This window comes from Rhamphochromis longiceps, linkage group LG9 (assembly GCF_057381845.1).
Source record: "Rhamphochromis longiceps isolate RC_006_pf linkage group LG9, R_longiceps_female_GT1.1, whole genome shotgun sequence".
Lineage (NCBI taxonomy): Eukaryota > Metazoa > Chordata > Actinopteri > Cichliformes > Cichlidae > Rhamphochromis > Rhamphochromis longiceps.
The window spans coordinates 23,637,435-23,652,795 of record NC_140565.1 but is presented as its reverse complement, the minus strand read 5'-3'; the positions used below and the strand labels follow the sequence as shown (position 1 = coordinate 23,652,795).

General features: G+C 39.5%; 1 protein-coding gene across 2 annotated transcripts in view; it reads right to left on the bottom strand.

The window, feature by feature from the left end:
* The window catches only part of smchd1 (structural maintenance of chromosomes flexible hinge domain containing 1), a 39,045-nt gene that overhangs the window by 1,129 nt on the left and 22,555 nt on the right, over positions 1–15,361 (bottom strand). For both annotated transcript variants that reach the window (XM_085418935.1, XM_085418934.1), the window contains exons 23-44: positions 14,248–14,387; positions 13,930–14,058; positions 13,614–13,838; positions 13,266–13,408; positions 13,078–13,163; positions 12,869–12,987; positions 11,898–12,059; positions 11,670–11,798; positions 11,362–11,441; positions 11,105–11,262; positions 10,868–10,983; positions 10,152–10,213; positions 9,596–9,683; positions 5,600–5,731; positions 5,336–5,491; positions 5,119–5,245; positions 4,501–4,620; positions 4,050–4,135; positions 3,839–3,961; positions 3,568–3,749; positions 618–727; positions 20–90 (exon numbers count right to left, since the gene is read on the bottom strand). In XM_085418935.1, the coding sequence (XP_085275061.1) occupies positions 20–90; positions 618–727; positions 3,568–3,749; positions 3,839–3,961; positions 4,050–4,135; positions 4,501–4,620; positions 5,119–5,245; positions 5,336–5,491; positions 5,600–5,731; positions 9,596–9,683; positions 10,152–10,213; positions 10,868–10,983; positions 11,105–11,262; positions 11,362–11,441; positions 11,670–11,798; positions 11,898–12,059; positions 12,869–12,987; positions 13,078–13,163; positions 13,266–13,408; positions 13,614–13,838; positions 13,930–14,058; positions 14,248–14,387 (2,744 nt within the window). The remainder of the gene's footprint in view (positions 1–19; positions 91–617; positions 728–3,567; positions 3,750–3,838; positions 3,962–4,049; positions 4,136–4,500; positions 4,621–5,118; positions 5,246–5,335; positions 5,492–5,599; positions 5,732–9,595; positions 9,684–10,151; positions 10,214–10,867; positions 10,984–11,104; positions 11,263–11,361; positions 11,442–11,669; positions 11,799–11,897; positions 12,060–12,868; positions 12,988–13,077; positions 13,164–13,265; positions 13,409–13,613; positions 13,839–13,929; positions 14,059–14,247; positions 14,388–15,361) is intronic.

The window sequence follows — 15,361 nt, the reverse complement described above, 5'->3', positions numbered from 1 at the left end:
CTTCAGCAAAGTCACTCACCGCCCTTCTGTAGTTATTTGCAGAGTCCAGGTCATCAATCAGAATAGTATCTCCCAGGATGTTCTTAAACACTAGAAAGAAAAAAATAGCACGAGCAAGAAACTTTCAGACCTGCTGGAACAAATTTAAAACTAACTTTTTTTTAAACTGCTACTGAAAACTTTCATAATCAAGTGGCAAGAAGCCAAGTGTTCATATTTCAATGTAAATCAGAGGCAATCAGTGTAAATTTAAACGGTAAATGCTCTAAATCCAAACCGACAGAGCCAGCTTTTACCCACGACAAAGAAAATCACTACATAAAGAGTCATTTTAATTTCGGGAAAGAGGCCCAATTTCTGCTCCAGCGACAGTGCCCCTGGAGAGAAAGCCCCCTTCCACCCTGTGAGGCTGGATCCCAGGTGGAAACATTTACCCCAATCTTTACAGGAGTGGTGGGGGCATAAGGGAAATGCCCCCGAAACAACAGCAAACACAGCCTGAGATGGCAAGCCTCTAAAAACCCACAGAAACGCCAGAGTCTTACTTCAAATCTGCAATAACCAAACAAACAGGCAGCGTTACGCTGAGCAGGGGAAATCCATTTAAGGCAGCTCACCGATGTCACAGCTCTCTGGATCACAGGGGTATATCAGCAGCTCTCTGGCGTACACCGGGTTCCCATGGGGTTCAAAGAGCGGGTAGCCATTTCTTATGTGTGGCAGCGGTCTGTAAGCAATTCAAATGACAACACCATGACACTTTGCTCCAAACGTAAAGGCAACATCAAACCACGCACGATCATTTCTCTTTGCATAAATGAACACTGCGTTGCTACAGTTCATGTGTAGCACACATTCAGTTTATGTGGATCGTTTCCATTTCATGTCAGAATTTGTTTTTGTGTGTCCTTCCAGCTGATCAACATCATTTCTTTATGATCTGGAAAAAATGTCTGCAGACCTTCAGAAGGTGTTTTAGATTAACTTTAGTAACCATTAAGACATCCGATGATAGATTAGTCAATCAGCTGTTTGGATTTGTGTCTTTTTTTCAGTATTTTGCAGAACAGACATGACAGTTTCTAGTGTGATGTTGACTTCATCTTAAATTCAGCAGTCGCTTCACTTTGATAAAAGAAAGACAAAAATGTGTTAAAAAACTTGCACATTACATAATTGATTACTTATAATTACATAATTAATTGACTGATAATTAAGTGTAAACAGCTTTACTGTTGCATTCTAAATTAGTGCTGAAACAATGACTAATATAGATTTATGTTATTCACGTGGGGGGACTACACTTAGAAGTAATAGTACTGCAGGGAGCACTGCAGGGTTTTTAGCACTGCTGACTTTATAAAAAAATAACTGTTAAAATAGTAAATTAGATCAATAACCCATAATATACTGTGTATTCAATATTCTTTCTCTCAGAAGCAACTAAAGCACTAATACTCAGTATGAGCAGAGAAACAGTTTCCAACTAAAAATCAAGAAAACTGTTTCTCTTAAGGGGGTGAACTGTAGCAGCAATGAAAACACAGAAACTAGTGATTCTTACATGTGAGGTCTCCTTTTCTGTAAATATGCCAAACAAAGTAACGAGAAAAAGAATACAGTGCCTGAATACAACACTGTGAAGAAGCCTTGAGGAACTCCTAATTTCTCCATCCTTTGCTTGGACAATGGGAAATGGGTGCCATGATTAACTGAAACATGTGGAAACATACAAGGAAATATAGCACACAAGACAAACAGCTCATTCTGTACAACACTAACGAGCTTGACAGTCAATTTTTGGCATGTCTTCATGAACAGTTCTCCAGGCTTCTTGAAGGACATTCAAAGCTACTCCTTGGATGTTGGCTGCCTTTCGTTCTGTGCTCCATCAAGATGATCCCAGACTTCTTCAATAATATTGATGCCCAGGCTCTGGGGAAGTTCTTTTGCTGCATTGACAGTGTGTCAATCAGTAATTCCATCAATTGATAAGATCTCCAACATAATGCGACCCCAAATTACGACAGAGCCTCGGCCATGTTTTACAGATGTCCGTAGACACTCGCTGTTGTATCCCTCTCTTGAACTCCTTGTACATATTGACAATGATTGGAAGTAACTTTGGCGTACCTCAGCCATTTCTCCCAGTTTTCCTTCTTTAAAAATAGCTTCTTGAAAGCCATCCGTCTACTTAGACCATTTTTGATGAGGCTTTAGTGAATCGCAGAGGATCAACCGAGGACCAGATGCATCTCTCAAGTCCTGTCTCAGATCTTTTCTGGATTTTTTTCCCTATTTCTTAAGTGCATGATGTTCAGATACTGTTACCCTGCTGTCCTGTCTTTACAGACATGCCTTCTTTTTTGTTCTCCACAAAGAGTCACTGCACACCAGCGAGATCTGCCAAGTTTTTGACTAATAGCGCTTTGGGAATCAAGTTGTTGGTGCAAAAACACAATTTTGTCTGTCAAACTGTGTTATCTTTGGCATTTGTCATATATTCAGCTAAAGAAATGGAAAAAAATGATGTGGTTTTATGTGACAGGCTGTTAGTAACAAAGTTGCTAAAGATACAATTTAAATCAGTTCTTTGCTAAGTTGTCTGTTATGTGTCATCACAACACAGCCTCATTCCTTGACTTAGGATTCCTGAATGAGTTATAGACTGTGTTTAGTGGCTTAACAAACAAAAAAATACCAAATACCAAATACCTTATACCAAACCAGTGAAAAGGGTTTGGTATAAGGACTGGACTGAAAATTATTTAAAAACAAAACAGAAATGAAGGATGTCTCAAGTTTTTTGCAAAGTGCTTTATGTCAAACACGCCCCAGATTCAGCTTCTCATCTCTGATGCTTTACTTTTTTCCTCCCCCGTGTCTCCAAAAGCAAACAAAGGCTTTCATCCTCACATTAAGAGACAAAGATTTTCATTATATTAAAATGATTTTAACAGTGAAAGAAACTTTTACCTGCAGCTCAAACAGAAACAGACATCAGATTTTAAAATTTTTTTACAATAAAAATCAAATCAGAATACAAAATAAACGCATTTAAAGTTAGAAAAAATACAAAAACTAAAAGTCTTATAAAAGAGGGATGTGCCCTTAAATCACTAGCTTTGCAAAAACTGACAATAACCTGCAGCAGCTGGTCGTTAAGTAAATCTCATTAGTGTCCAAACAGCCCCAACAAAGAGCAGCAGGATGGAGTCTTATATGTGCTAATAATTACAGTCACCATTATTTTTACAGCAAACTAAAGTGAGAGACCACCTGTGTTTACAGAGTGTTACACTGTACACTAAATGTGGCTATTTTGGAGGAAAACGTATTTCCAGACTCCCAAGGTTCAAAGCATACATTGATATAGTTCGACATTATTCTAGCTGACTTTCAGGCAGCCTGTTCAAAATGGAGCTGCCACAAGAGCTCTAAATTACTGTTTTTGAGAGACTTTGGGAAGGAAAGGGCTTAAAAGGAAAGACTTTAATAAAAGGACACATACATCTTCATCACACGTCAGTTAGACGCCAACACTAATAAAATACATCTTCCACGTACCTTTTTCCTGGTGGCACAAGCACGCTGTCGAGGGCCATGACCTGCTGCCTGCCCTGCGTGTCACGATAGATCTGCTGTGCTGCTTCTGTTGTTTTGGTGATGACACAGTCCATATCACCTCTGATGTGCCAGGAGATGACCCACGCAGCGGCATCATCCTGCACGAGAGCCAGGTGGCCAACCTGCATTCAAAAATTAGAGGATAAACACATCTCCAGAAAATTCATCTCAAAACAAGTACTGAATCTTTAAAAGAAAAAAAGAAAGTTACCATTCCCAAAACATCTGCCTGTCCCCTAAAGTTGTCACGGACGGAGAAAACTCGTCGGGACACTTTCTGAATTGCTTCTGCTTCAGTAGTCTTCTTTTTTATTAGTGTATCAATATGTTGTGCCTACAGATACATAAGAAATGTGATTTCCAGTTCAGTTTAAAAAAGAAAAAGGAAAAAAAGCTGAGTGTGGATGGACATAATAACTTACAGATATGGGATGAGGGATTGTCACTTTCCTCTGGCGCAGCTCGTTTTTAAAATCAGTCTCTTTCTTACTGGCAATCAGGCAAGATTCTAAGGGGAAAAATATTTTCATTAGCAGACAATTTTAATCACGTATGGGAGGAAAACCCAGATAAATTACAGATTTAAGACTATATCAAAGTCAGTGGTTTAAAAGTATTATTTCTGTAGCTATATCCATTTGCACTGACAAGAGATTATTCAGATTCAGGTAACTTCATTAATCCCAAAATGAGCCGTTTGTTTGCAGCTTATCCACACGACCTACTAACACAACCTACAGTCTTTAAACACTAATCACTGTTGCATGTCAAGGCAGAGATCAACAAACAATGAAGTCTAGGAAAAAAAACTAGAACAAGGATATTTCAGATGAGACCTGGTTCAACATACAAACAGCACACAGTACATCTTACCCGTCAGCAAGTCAAGGAGCTCCTTGTATGTACGCAATGTTTCGTTATATTTCTCAATAGCACTGCTGAGCTCATCTTTTTTCCTGGTCAGTTCAGACATTTTTTGCTGGTTTTGTGAGTCTAAAATGGAGAAAAAAAAGAAGAATTAATTGTTTATCAATTAACAGTGAATTGTCAGAAGGCAAATCTAAGCAATAGTACTATAGTAGTGTAACAGTAGTAATACTATTATTAATACTACTCTTAAGTATAATAGCTTTAAATAGCATTTCAGTTTTTTGGCTCACAGTTAGTGATCAAAGTGGGCTGGAATGATTAGATCTGATAAATAGTTTAATATATTGTAATACAGAGATTTCTTTTGTTAGAGCTTCCAGCTAAAAGCATGCAGATACTTCTTCAACAAGTCCGAATCTAAAGTCACCCCACAGTCCTTCATTATATGTTCACGTGTAGTAAAAAAAGGAAAGAAAAAAGTTTAAAAGACATGTATTAGTGAATTTTGTAAAAACAAAAACAAAACAAAATGTATAAAAACAAAAAAATTAAAGTAATGCTTTAATTTTTCAGAAATCTTAAGCTGCACGTAATAGCATTTACCACTCAGTTTTTCCATACCATTGTAAAAAAGGAAGGGGAGCTCAAAAGCAGTCAGGGTTATGAGATGGACAGACACTTCAGGTTTGAAAACAAGGATGTAGGTGCTGCTATTGTCACCGGGGCTATTCTCCCTGATAGCCAGCCTCTGAGGAGAGCAAGTGAACAATTATCATAAGCCCTGAGGGGCCCTTAAATTCCAAAACAAAAGCTGGTCCTGTGAAGAATGGTTACTCACAGGGATGTGGGCCTTGCCCTCAACTAAGTTAATTGCAAGGCTGCTGGCTCCTCTTTCAAAAAGAGGGAAGCTTTTGTTTCTCTCTCCATCTGAGGACTTTATAGTGATGATCACCTTCCCTCCCAGGTCCTGCCCCGCTGGGTTGCCATACAAATCCTGGAATCAACCATGGAAATTCACTCACTATGACTGCAAAGTTTATTTATGTCAGTGAAAAGTGAAGCCTGCCTCTGCTATTTTACAATAAATAAATAAATAGCTTACCATTATCCTCAGTGTCATATTCTCAACCAAGGTTCGGCTGGCAATGTCCTCGCTGTAGGAAACAACTGGGGTTGTAGTCTGAGAGACAGGTCCCAGTTTAACAGGCTGATTGGCCACCACATCTATACGAATCTAAAAGATGGGAAGCAGCACTGAGGTCAGTCAATTCTGTCAGTGAGTAACGCAACAGCTCTACAGCCCTGCAACAGCTCAATGACCAACTACTCTCCAGTAAAATACAGTGGTATGCAAAAGATTGTGCACCCTGATAATTGTCATGATTTTTTCTTCACAAATCATTGGTTGTTTGGATCAGCAATTTCATTTAAATATATCATATAGCAGACGAACACAATGATATTTGAGAAGTGAAATGAAGTTTATAGGATTTACAAAAAGTGTGCAATAGTTACTTAAACAAAATTGGGTAGGTGCGTAAATTTGGGCACCATTGTCTTTTAATTGATTTGAATACCTTTAGGACTAATTATTGGAACATACAATTTGTTTGGTAAGCTTACTGACCCCTGACCCTACATACACAGGTGAATCTAATCATGAAAAGGTATTATTTAAGGTGACCAATTGCAAGTTTTTCCCCTCTTTGCATCCTCTCTGAAGAGGGGCAACGTGGGAGCCTCAAAACAACTCTCAAATGACCTGAAAACAAAGATTGTTCAACATCATGGTTTAGGTTGAAGGATACAAAAAGCTATCTCAGAGATTTCAGCTGTCAGTTTCCACTGTGAGGAACATATTGAGGAAATGGAAGACCACAGGCTCAGTTCTAGTTAAGGCCCGAAGTGGCAGGTCAAGAAAAATCTTAGATAAGCAGAGGCGAAGGATGGGAACAGTCACAGTCAACCCACAGACCAGCTCCAAAGACCTGCAACATCATCTTGCTGCAGATGGTGTCACTGTGCAATGTTCAACTATTCAGCGCACTTTGCACAAGGAGATGTTGTATGGGAGAGTAATGCAGAAGAAGCCATTTCTGTGCACATGGCACAAACAGAGTTGCTTGAGGTATGCTAAAACACATTTGGACAAGCCAGCTTCATTTTGGAATAAGATGCTGTGGACTGATCAAACTATAATTGAGTTATTTGGGCATAACAAGGGGTGTTATGGATGGAGGAAAAAGAACACAGCATTCCAAGAAAAACACCTGCTACCTACAGTAAAGTATAGGGTTGCCAACTCCCTGAAAAATAAATAAGGGACACCTCGTGGCCAGGGCCGGGCAACCCAGTTGTCTTCACCCTTCCCAGTGTGGTAGCTCTTTTTTTGTGTGTGTGAAATTATTTTTTAACCATTTGACTTGAATTTGATTTAAGCAGATGCATATTCTTTGTGATATGACCATATGGGAAACAAATGATCATTTAGCCATTTATTTTTAGCTCACAATGACAACATTAACACAGTAAAACAGGTCTCTTTCTTAAACAGAAGCCTGTCATGCTTAACTTTTGAGAATATAAATAAATCTTTCTTTAAAAGAACTCTGTCCTGCTTAACTTAAAATTATATAAATTAATAGAAAGCAATAGAACGAAAAATATTCTTGTAACAGTGCACATTTAGTGCATTTAGTACAATTGGCTTCAGTTGAGGTATTATTTCAGCTTTTCTAATGCTAATCAGCTGCTCCTGTTTGTAAACCCACTTGTTCCCATGATTACGCATCTTAACTCATCATCATTATTCATCTATGTATTACTTTTATGTATTATTCATCTATTTGTTGTAATCATCTATCCTTGCAGTTGTTTATTACACAAAATAAATGATATTATCACACTTCTGGCCACATAGCGCTGATATTCACCGCACATGCCCATATTAACCTTAACCAGAGGGTTTAAACAACAAACCAGTGTTTACATACCATATCTGCTTCTGCCGTGGCCTGGTGGACAAAAAATTGGTTAAGGGTTCCCCGAGCTTTCACGCCCCTCATGTTCTTCATGTGCCACCACTAGAAGCATGCCTATGGAAAAAGTGCGCCGGCACACAGTGCAGTGCGCTTTATAGGTGTTATCGTGCACTTTTCCAGCCAGGTGTTTTCCTTTTCCCAGTCCTCCCTGTACTTTTGCAGCCTTTTTTCTTTTCTTTCTCTGAGGGGAACAAACATTGCTGCTCTAATGCTGGGCTCACACTGTGCGATTTTTGGCCCATTTTGAGCCGATTTTTGAGTCGTGCGACCGATTTGGTGATCAGCCCGATTTTGGCCTTCATCGTGCATCGTGTAGTATACGTGGGGTAACGAGAAGCGATTAACACCTCACGACCAGCTCCCGATCATCAATCGCTCGTGAGGGTGTCACCACAGCCGCTCATACTGCTCATGCGCAAACACGTAAACATCGGTGAAAAAGACGGCGCAGCACGGCTGTGCAGCGTGTGATCTGGACACAAGTGATGGAGGCACTTGTAGAACTTTGGAAAGCTCATCCGAGCCTTTTTGATGTGGCATCACAAAATTATCACGACCACAACAACCGTGAAAATAGTTGGATTTACATTGCTGCTCAATCACAGCTGCCTGATCATGTTTTTCATTAGCAATTTAGCAAAGTTGATGGTGGTGTGTCTGTGTGAGTGAAAGACAGAGAGAGCGAGCGACAGATTTTCTGTTATAACCTTCATGTTATGTTGGCACAGTGTGAGCACTCAGGTCGCATCAGAGCATCGGGCCGTATAGTGTGAGACCCTGCATCGTGACCTGCAAACTTCTAATCCCTGCGAGTCAATCGTGCAGTTTGAGCAAGAGCTGAATAACGTGACTGAAAAAAATCGCAGTGTCTGCCCAGCTTTAGGTGTACTGTCATCCGAGACGTGCACCGCAGTGTCGGCGTTTGTTTCCCTGTTGGCCATGCTTGTTGTTGTGGTCATCTGTTGTCTTCCGGTATTTTCTCCGCAAGCGACCTTTCCTCGACCAATGAGATAATCTGAATTGTCATACTCGAATTGTCATAAGTGTGCTGTCAGCTCATTGGTCACAAAGCAGGAGAGGGGCTGGGAATTATGTTTTCAAACAAAGCGTTAATTCCATTAACATTTATAGACTACTTTTGATTCTCACTGTATTACGGGACAAAGTGCGTCCCTTATTAGCTCAATACGGGACGTGTACTTTTGTTTCTAAATACGGGACGATTCCGTTTTTTTAAGGGACGGTTGGCAACCCTAGTAAAGTATGGTGGTGGTTCCACCATGCTGTGGGGCTGTGTGGCCAGTGCAGGTACTGGGAAACTTGTTACAGTTGAGGGTTGCATGGTATCCAAGTCAATATTAGCAGATTCTTGAGAACAATGTTCAAGAATCAGTGACAAAGTTGAAGTTGCACCAGGGCTGGATATTTCAACAAGACAACGACCCAAAACACTGTTCAAAACCCACTAAGGCATTCATGCAGAGGAACAAGTACAACATTCTGGAATGACCATCTCAGTCCCCAGACCTGATTAATACTGATATATTATGGTGTGACTTAAAGCGGGCTGTCCATGCTCGGAAACCATCAAACCTGACTGAACTGGAGATGTTTTGTCTCCACCTTCAACCAGAATCCAGACTTTCATGGGAAGCTATAGGAAGCGTTTAGCGGCTGTTATTTCTGCAAAAGTAGGATCTACTAAATATTGATGTAATTTTTCTATTGGGGTGCCCAGACACCTGCCTAATTTTGTTTAGGTAACTATTTCACACTTTCTGTAAATCCTATAAACTTCATTTCACTTCTCAAATATCATTGTGTTTGTCTGCTATATGATATATTGAAATGAAACTGATTCAAAATTGATCCAAACAACCAATGACTTATAAAGAAAAATCATGAAAATTATCAGGGGTGCCCAAACTTTTGCATACCACTGTAGGTACAAATAATGAGTATCTGGAGGGTGGCTTAATACGCTTTATGAGGGTTTGAAAACAAAATATGAACGTGTTAAAAATGTTTTGTGTTTTTTATTATGTATTAAAACCAACCTGATTGCTGTAGAGAACGTCTTTTTTGTCAATACGAAGAGAAAACTGTATGGTGTGCCTTCTAGCTTCCTCTGGGATGTCTTTGTCTCTGCAAAGAAACGCGCGGTCCATTATTTTTTTCAGCTATTATCATCACCATTATTCTAACACAAACCTACACTCTGGAAAATCATCTTACATGCTGTTTTATTGAGTCAGCTAAAATGACAGGACCCCTTGCATACTATAAATTTGAAACTACCTTATGCAAGTGATTAGCTTAGCATTGGTTAGCATAGCACAAAGACTGGAAACCATGAGAAACCATTAGTTTGACTTTACATATAAAACATTTTTACAGTACCAGCAGCTCTAAAACTCACTAGTTAACATGAATTTGTTGCCTATATTGGTACTAGGTCACTCTAGCCGTTTCCTCCGTTTTAAGGCTTTGTGGAAGCTAAGCTAAGCTAACTAGCTGCTTGAAGTAACTTAATAATATTAATATAAAAGCTATGCTTTAAAACATCTGTCACCAAGCCAAACAAAATAGAAACAGAAGTGAAAATTATCTTACCTGAAGTGAAAACAGTCATTCTTTTCATTTTTCGTGGGTTTATTACACTTCAGCTCAATGGCCTACACAAGAAATATTGAAAAATAAATAAATATTATTTTAAGAGAAAAGTTTACGATAGGAAAAAAAAGAACTCCTCTACTTGCATAAATCTACAATTCTCCTTTTTAGTTTTCCTGGTATTGGTCAATCTAATGAGTTGTGTTGAACAAATCTTTTTTATATTAACAGAGAAACTAACAACTACAGTCAATCATTATCACTAATGTTAATACACTTGGCTTTTTCCAATTTAAAGACACTGTGCAATCTTCAGTATCACTTATTAATAGATTTAAGTGAGTATATGTATATATGTGAAATTTTGACCCTCTGTGGATTCCAGACAATCCACACTTCAAACTTAAAAACCCAAGAATTGGGTGCACAAGTCATTAAAGATGTATGCTGTATATTTAAACTGGAACAGTTTTTCCCCAACAAACACAACAATGTCAACGAAATGATTTGCATTGTCAAAGTCACCGTCTGAGAAAAGTGTATAAAGTGTGTAGTGAGGGGTTTTACAGCCTTATTTAAAACACCTATAATAATAGTAAAAAATAAAGTTGGCTACTTCACAGATTTTACCTGTCGGGTTATTTTTAGAACAAAACTCCTGCAATAAACAAGGAACCACTGTATATCAAGGAGACTCTTGAGTTTTAGTCACTCACTCTTTCTGGAGGCTTTTTCCCTGAAGATACCCCATCCCATATGAACATGGACACAGCAGCTGGGTTAAAAGTAGTAATTGGACTTCCCTCATCAGACACCACAGTCACTGAGAAAACTGAAGAGAAACAAAGACCTTCCCTTAGTTTGGCTGAACAGAGATTAAACTGATCAAAATACAAATAAATGAATTAATGAAACATTTTTTAAAGGAAGGAGAGAGAAAAACAAATGCAAACCTGGGAATTTGCTTCCAGCAAAAAACTTGACACTGGTGTCATACTCCACTGATAGGCTGACTGGTTTTTTGGGATCAGGGAGGACAGTGAGGCTCACTGATGGACCAGGGATGGGTTTTTTGTTGAAGGAGCCTTTAAACTGCAGCTGATAGTACCCCCTAGAGGAAGAACAGGCTATCAACACTTCCACTAGTGACTTTACAGTAGTGGAAACATCAAGACTGATGCTGTATTACGACAAATATAATTTTACTTACTTCGGCCCGCTCAAACCATTAACAATGAAAAAGGCTTTTCCTTCTGCGTTCACAGGTTGTGAAATAACATTGGTTTTCACCTGAAACAATAACAAGACCTTTCCTATTAGATCATTGTATAGATTCCATACAGCTGCTACAGCAGCCAGATGTTGCCAAACCAATAAACCTGACTAAGTGATCAGCAGCAAGTGTGACCACCCCTATAAAAGCTGGTCTAAGCTAAGCTGTTACTCTACAGCTACTGTACTTCATTTTTCACAGGACTACATGGTGCTTTCTTTGATTGTGTTGATTTTCAAGCTAACCGTCAGTCCTGGAGGTGAAGTCTTTATGTCCACTACAACCCTCTGGTCTGGAGAAGGGTTTCCCCACTCATCACACAGCTGGACGACAAATGGTTTGGAGATGCCGTGATCATTTAACACCTGCAAAGGCTGGAAAAAAAAAAAAAAAAAAAAAAACAGAAAAGGATGAGCTATACCTTTAGTTTGTCTCCAAAAAGAAATTAAATTAAGAATCTTTTATTTTTTTACCTGCTCCGGTTCGCTGATGAGCTTAAGCTGAGCAGGGAGTCCTGCGGTCACTTTAATACTGACATGCTCCACAAAGTCAGAGTAGCTGAAAGACAGTTCTCGGGGGCCGAGAGACCCTGATTGGAAACGAATTCCCGTCACCATGGCAGCACAGCTGCTGTCCTGGTACAATACAGAGCCGTGAGATTTATCAGCTTAGATCATCACAATCACCACATCTGGCCTGCTCATTATTCAATAAAGAAGTTACTGAATTTTCTCTTCATCATCTTCTTACAGTACTGTGTTAGACAAATACAAATACAGTTCACACATGAACCACATACAGTATTTACACGGGTGCCAGTTACTATTTTACCACTATAGTAAAATAGTAACTATAGTGGTAAAATGCAGGATAAATTGTGAGCACTTTAAGTACAAATTTTATAGCACACAGCTTGGTTCCTTCAAGAGTTCATTAACCTCTTCTAAAAGCAACATTATCTTTACATGTCCTGCTCTCCTTCAGCTGTAATCTGAATCAGCAGCTTTGTGGCACCATCTCTGAATTTATGAAGGTCAAAACCATCTCGGTCATATAAAATAACATCGACTTTGTTACCATTTTAGTGAACTTTGACCACAAAGACAAAAGCTTTTCGTGTCATCTACGGAGTGTAGAAAAATGTTTTGTCTCCTTGGTAAGGGAGGGTTCATTATCTGTGGAATTCCAATAATATGACCTTGCTATTTTAACAAAAGCAGGCTTTTTTTTATTGGTAGGGAGGAGGATTCAGTAGATTTATAGTGGTCATAGGGCAGGTGAAAGGGCAAATGCACACATGTATACCCTTAGCTCACCAAAAACACATAATAAAGGGAGCTTTGTTTGCTCAGATAATATTAAGATTGCATTAGTGCAAATTTGATTTGATTTAACTAATATTTGAGTCAACTTTTGTCTTAAATGCACATGGCTCTGGTCCCACCTGCCATTTAAATGTGATGGCTGATTTGTCCAGCCCCTCAGCTTCCACTTTTATGTGGTTCAAACAGGTGGGGGTAAGCGTCTTGGTTAAATTGTCATACTGGTCCACAAGCTCCAAGCCTGTGCAAAGAAAGTTATTCTGAGTAATATAGGATGCAACCGTGAATTTTAAAAATGTGATTAATTGTAAATGATCAGATTTATACTCACTAATGTTTCCGGAGAGGATCTCACCAAGCTTCACTGTGGTTTGGGGTAAAGCTACTTTTAGACGCTCTGGTTCATCTGGACGAGGTCTACAAACAAAAGAGGGGACTTTATATCTTCACACATCAGTGTGCAGACCGTATCAAATGAAAACACTGAATCAAAGCTTTGATTATAGATTCATGGCTTACACGATAGTGAAGGAGACGGACACACTCTGGTCCTGATAGGAGACCTGGTAGAAGCGCTGCTCTCCCACCCGTTTAGGTACCTGTAAATCCGGCAGCTTCCCCTTGACCAGATCTTCCAGAAAGACATCTCCTGTCCAGTTAACCTTCACAGTGAAAAGTTAACATCAAGCTAAGAAGTGTTAAAACAGAATGGCTCATACAAGTCTTTTTTTTTTTAAATCCTAGAATTCTTTCGCAAGGGTAAAAAATAAAAATAAAATATATATAATTGTTTTTTCATTTACAAAATCTAACACCTACTTAAAAATCTATTACAAGAGTAAACCGCAATGTTTGCACATTACACACCTTGATCATGGAGGCTATTTCAGCAGTGAGCAGTACCTCCCTGCCAGCTTCATCATACAGCTTGTAGAATAAGTTGTCTAGCAGTCCGCCGGCTATCCATTCGATCTTTTCACTGTTCCTCAGCACCAGATTCTCATTGTCCTGACTGTACAGCTCCATCACAGAGACCCTTGTGCTGGGCAGCACCCTCAGCTCCTTCATGACCAGCGGTATGTTTTTGTAACTCTAGAATGAAAAGAGGAGAGAGACACTGCAAACAAGCTACATACTTGGAAATTTTCTTCTGAGCAGAAGAATTCTTTTTTTTCTAACTCACAGGCATCACAAATTGAGCTTTGAGCTCTTGTTGCTCTCCTTTCATTATTTTCAGGTTAATGGGCTTTGTCACAAGCTGGCCAGCACCGGTGCTGCTGCAATCAGTGACCACCGGGGGGAAACCTTTAACCTGGAAATGTTTGAACAAAAACAAAAAGATTCAGCCTGCGTAGTTTTTTGCCTTACAGACAGAAACAAGACACCACTGAAAACAAATAGACCAACATATATAAACAGCTCATTATGGTCTTTCAATAAATACAGTTTTCTATGTTTTCACAGAGGCACCTGTGACTTCCGAACAAATCCATGTTTGTACCTCGCAGCGGACGATCTGTTTGGGGTTAGCGGTGATATTTCCAGCCTCGTCGTGAACTTCGACATGAAACGTGACCTGGTCTCCGTTCTCCACATCGATTGACGTTTCCTCCGGTTTGACGTGGAGGGAATTTGGGATACCTGAAAAACAACACAAAATCAGGGAATCTTTAAGAAAAATAAGACAAAAATCTAATTTACCTTGTCTTAATGTTAGCAGCCAACAGATTATCATTTGAACCACAGCTAAATGACATCTGTTACCTTTACAGTGAAGCTACAAAGTCTCCTGGGGACACTTTTTTTTAATCCTAAATGGTTTTGATGGCAGACGTCTGATCAGAGGTTTAAAACTCAATCAGTGTATCTACTGCTAATGTACTGCTCTCAGAGCCACGAGCTGCACACCATCAAAGTTAGATCTTTTTACCTCCCAAGGAACTTCAGTTCACCTTTCAGCTGTTTACGTCATACAGTTGGCCTATGACTATGGACCAACTGTATGACGTCATTATTGGACTTGAGAAAAAAAATCCTGAAGCTGTCTTTATTGCGCTTCAACAGAGCCAACATGAAGAAAGTTCTCCGTAAATACTGCCAACATCTCCTTCCCTACAAGAGGTGATCAAATACTGGATCATTGCTACACTCCATTCAAGGACTGCTACAAACCCCTCCCCACCCAGCTTTTGGCAAGACAGGCCATTGTTCCATACTGCTGCTGCCTGCATACAGACAAAGACTTACAATAGGAAAAAACAGTTTCCAGGGACATCTACAAATGGGACAGTGAGGCTGAGGCTAACATCACCGAGGATCTCTCCTGGACCCTTCACACAGACACTGCAATCAGGAAAGCTCGCCAGCGACTCTACTTTCTGAGGAAGCTGAGGAAGTTTGGCATGAATGCCAACATTGATGGGTTTAGATTTTGTTACTGTCATTTGTATTTAGAAATATTTAACCATATATGCTTAGAGGTGTATAATCATTTGTAGATTGAAAGAATGTCTCATCCTAGGAGGTCTGTAACAGCTCTGTGTAGCATGAAGGGGGAGTGCGTTCACTCCCTCTACAGAGTGTTCCGGCGTAGATCACACCTCCTAGGAGAGGTC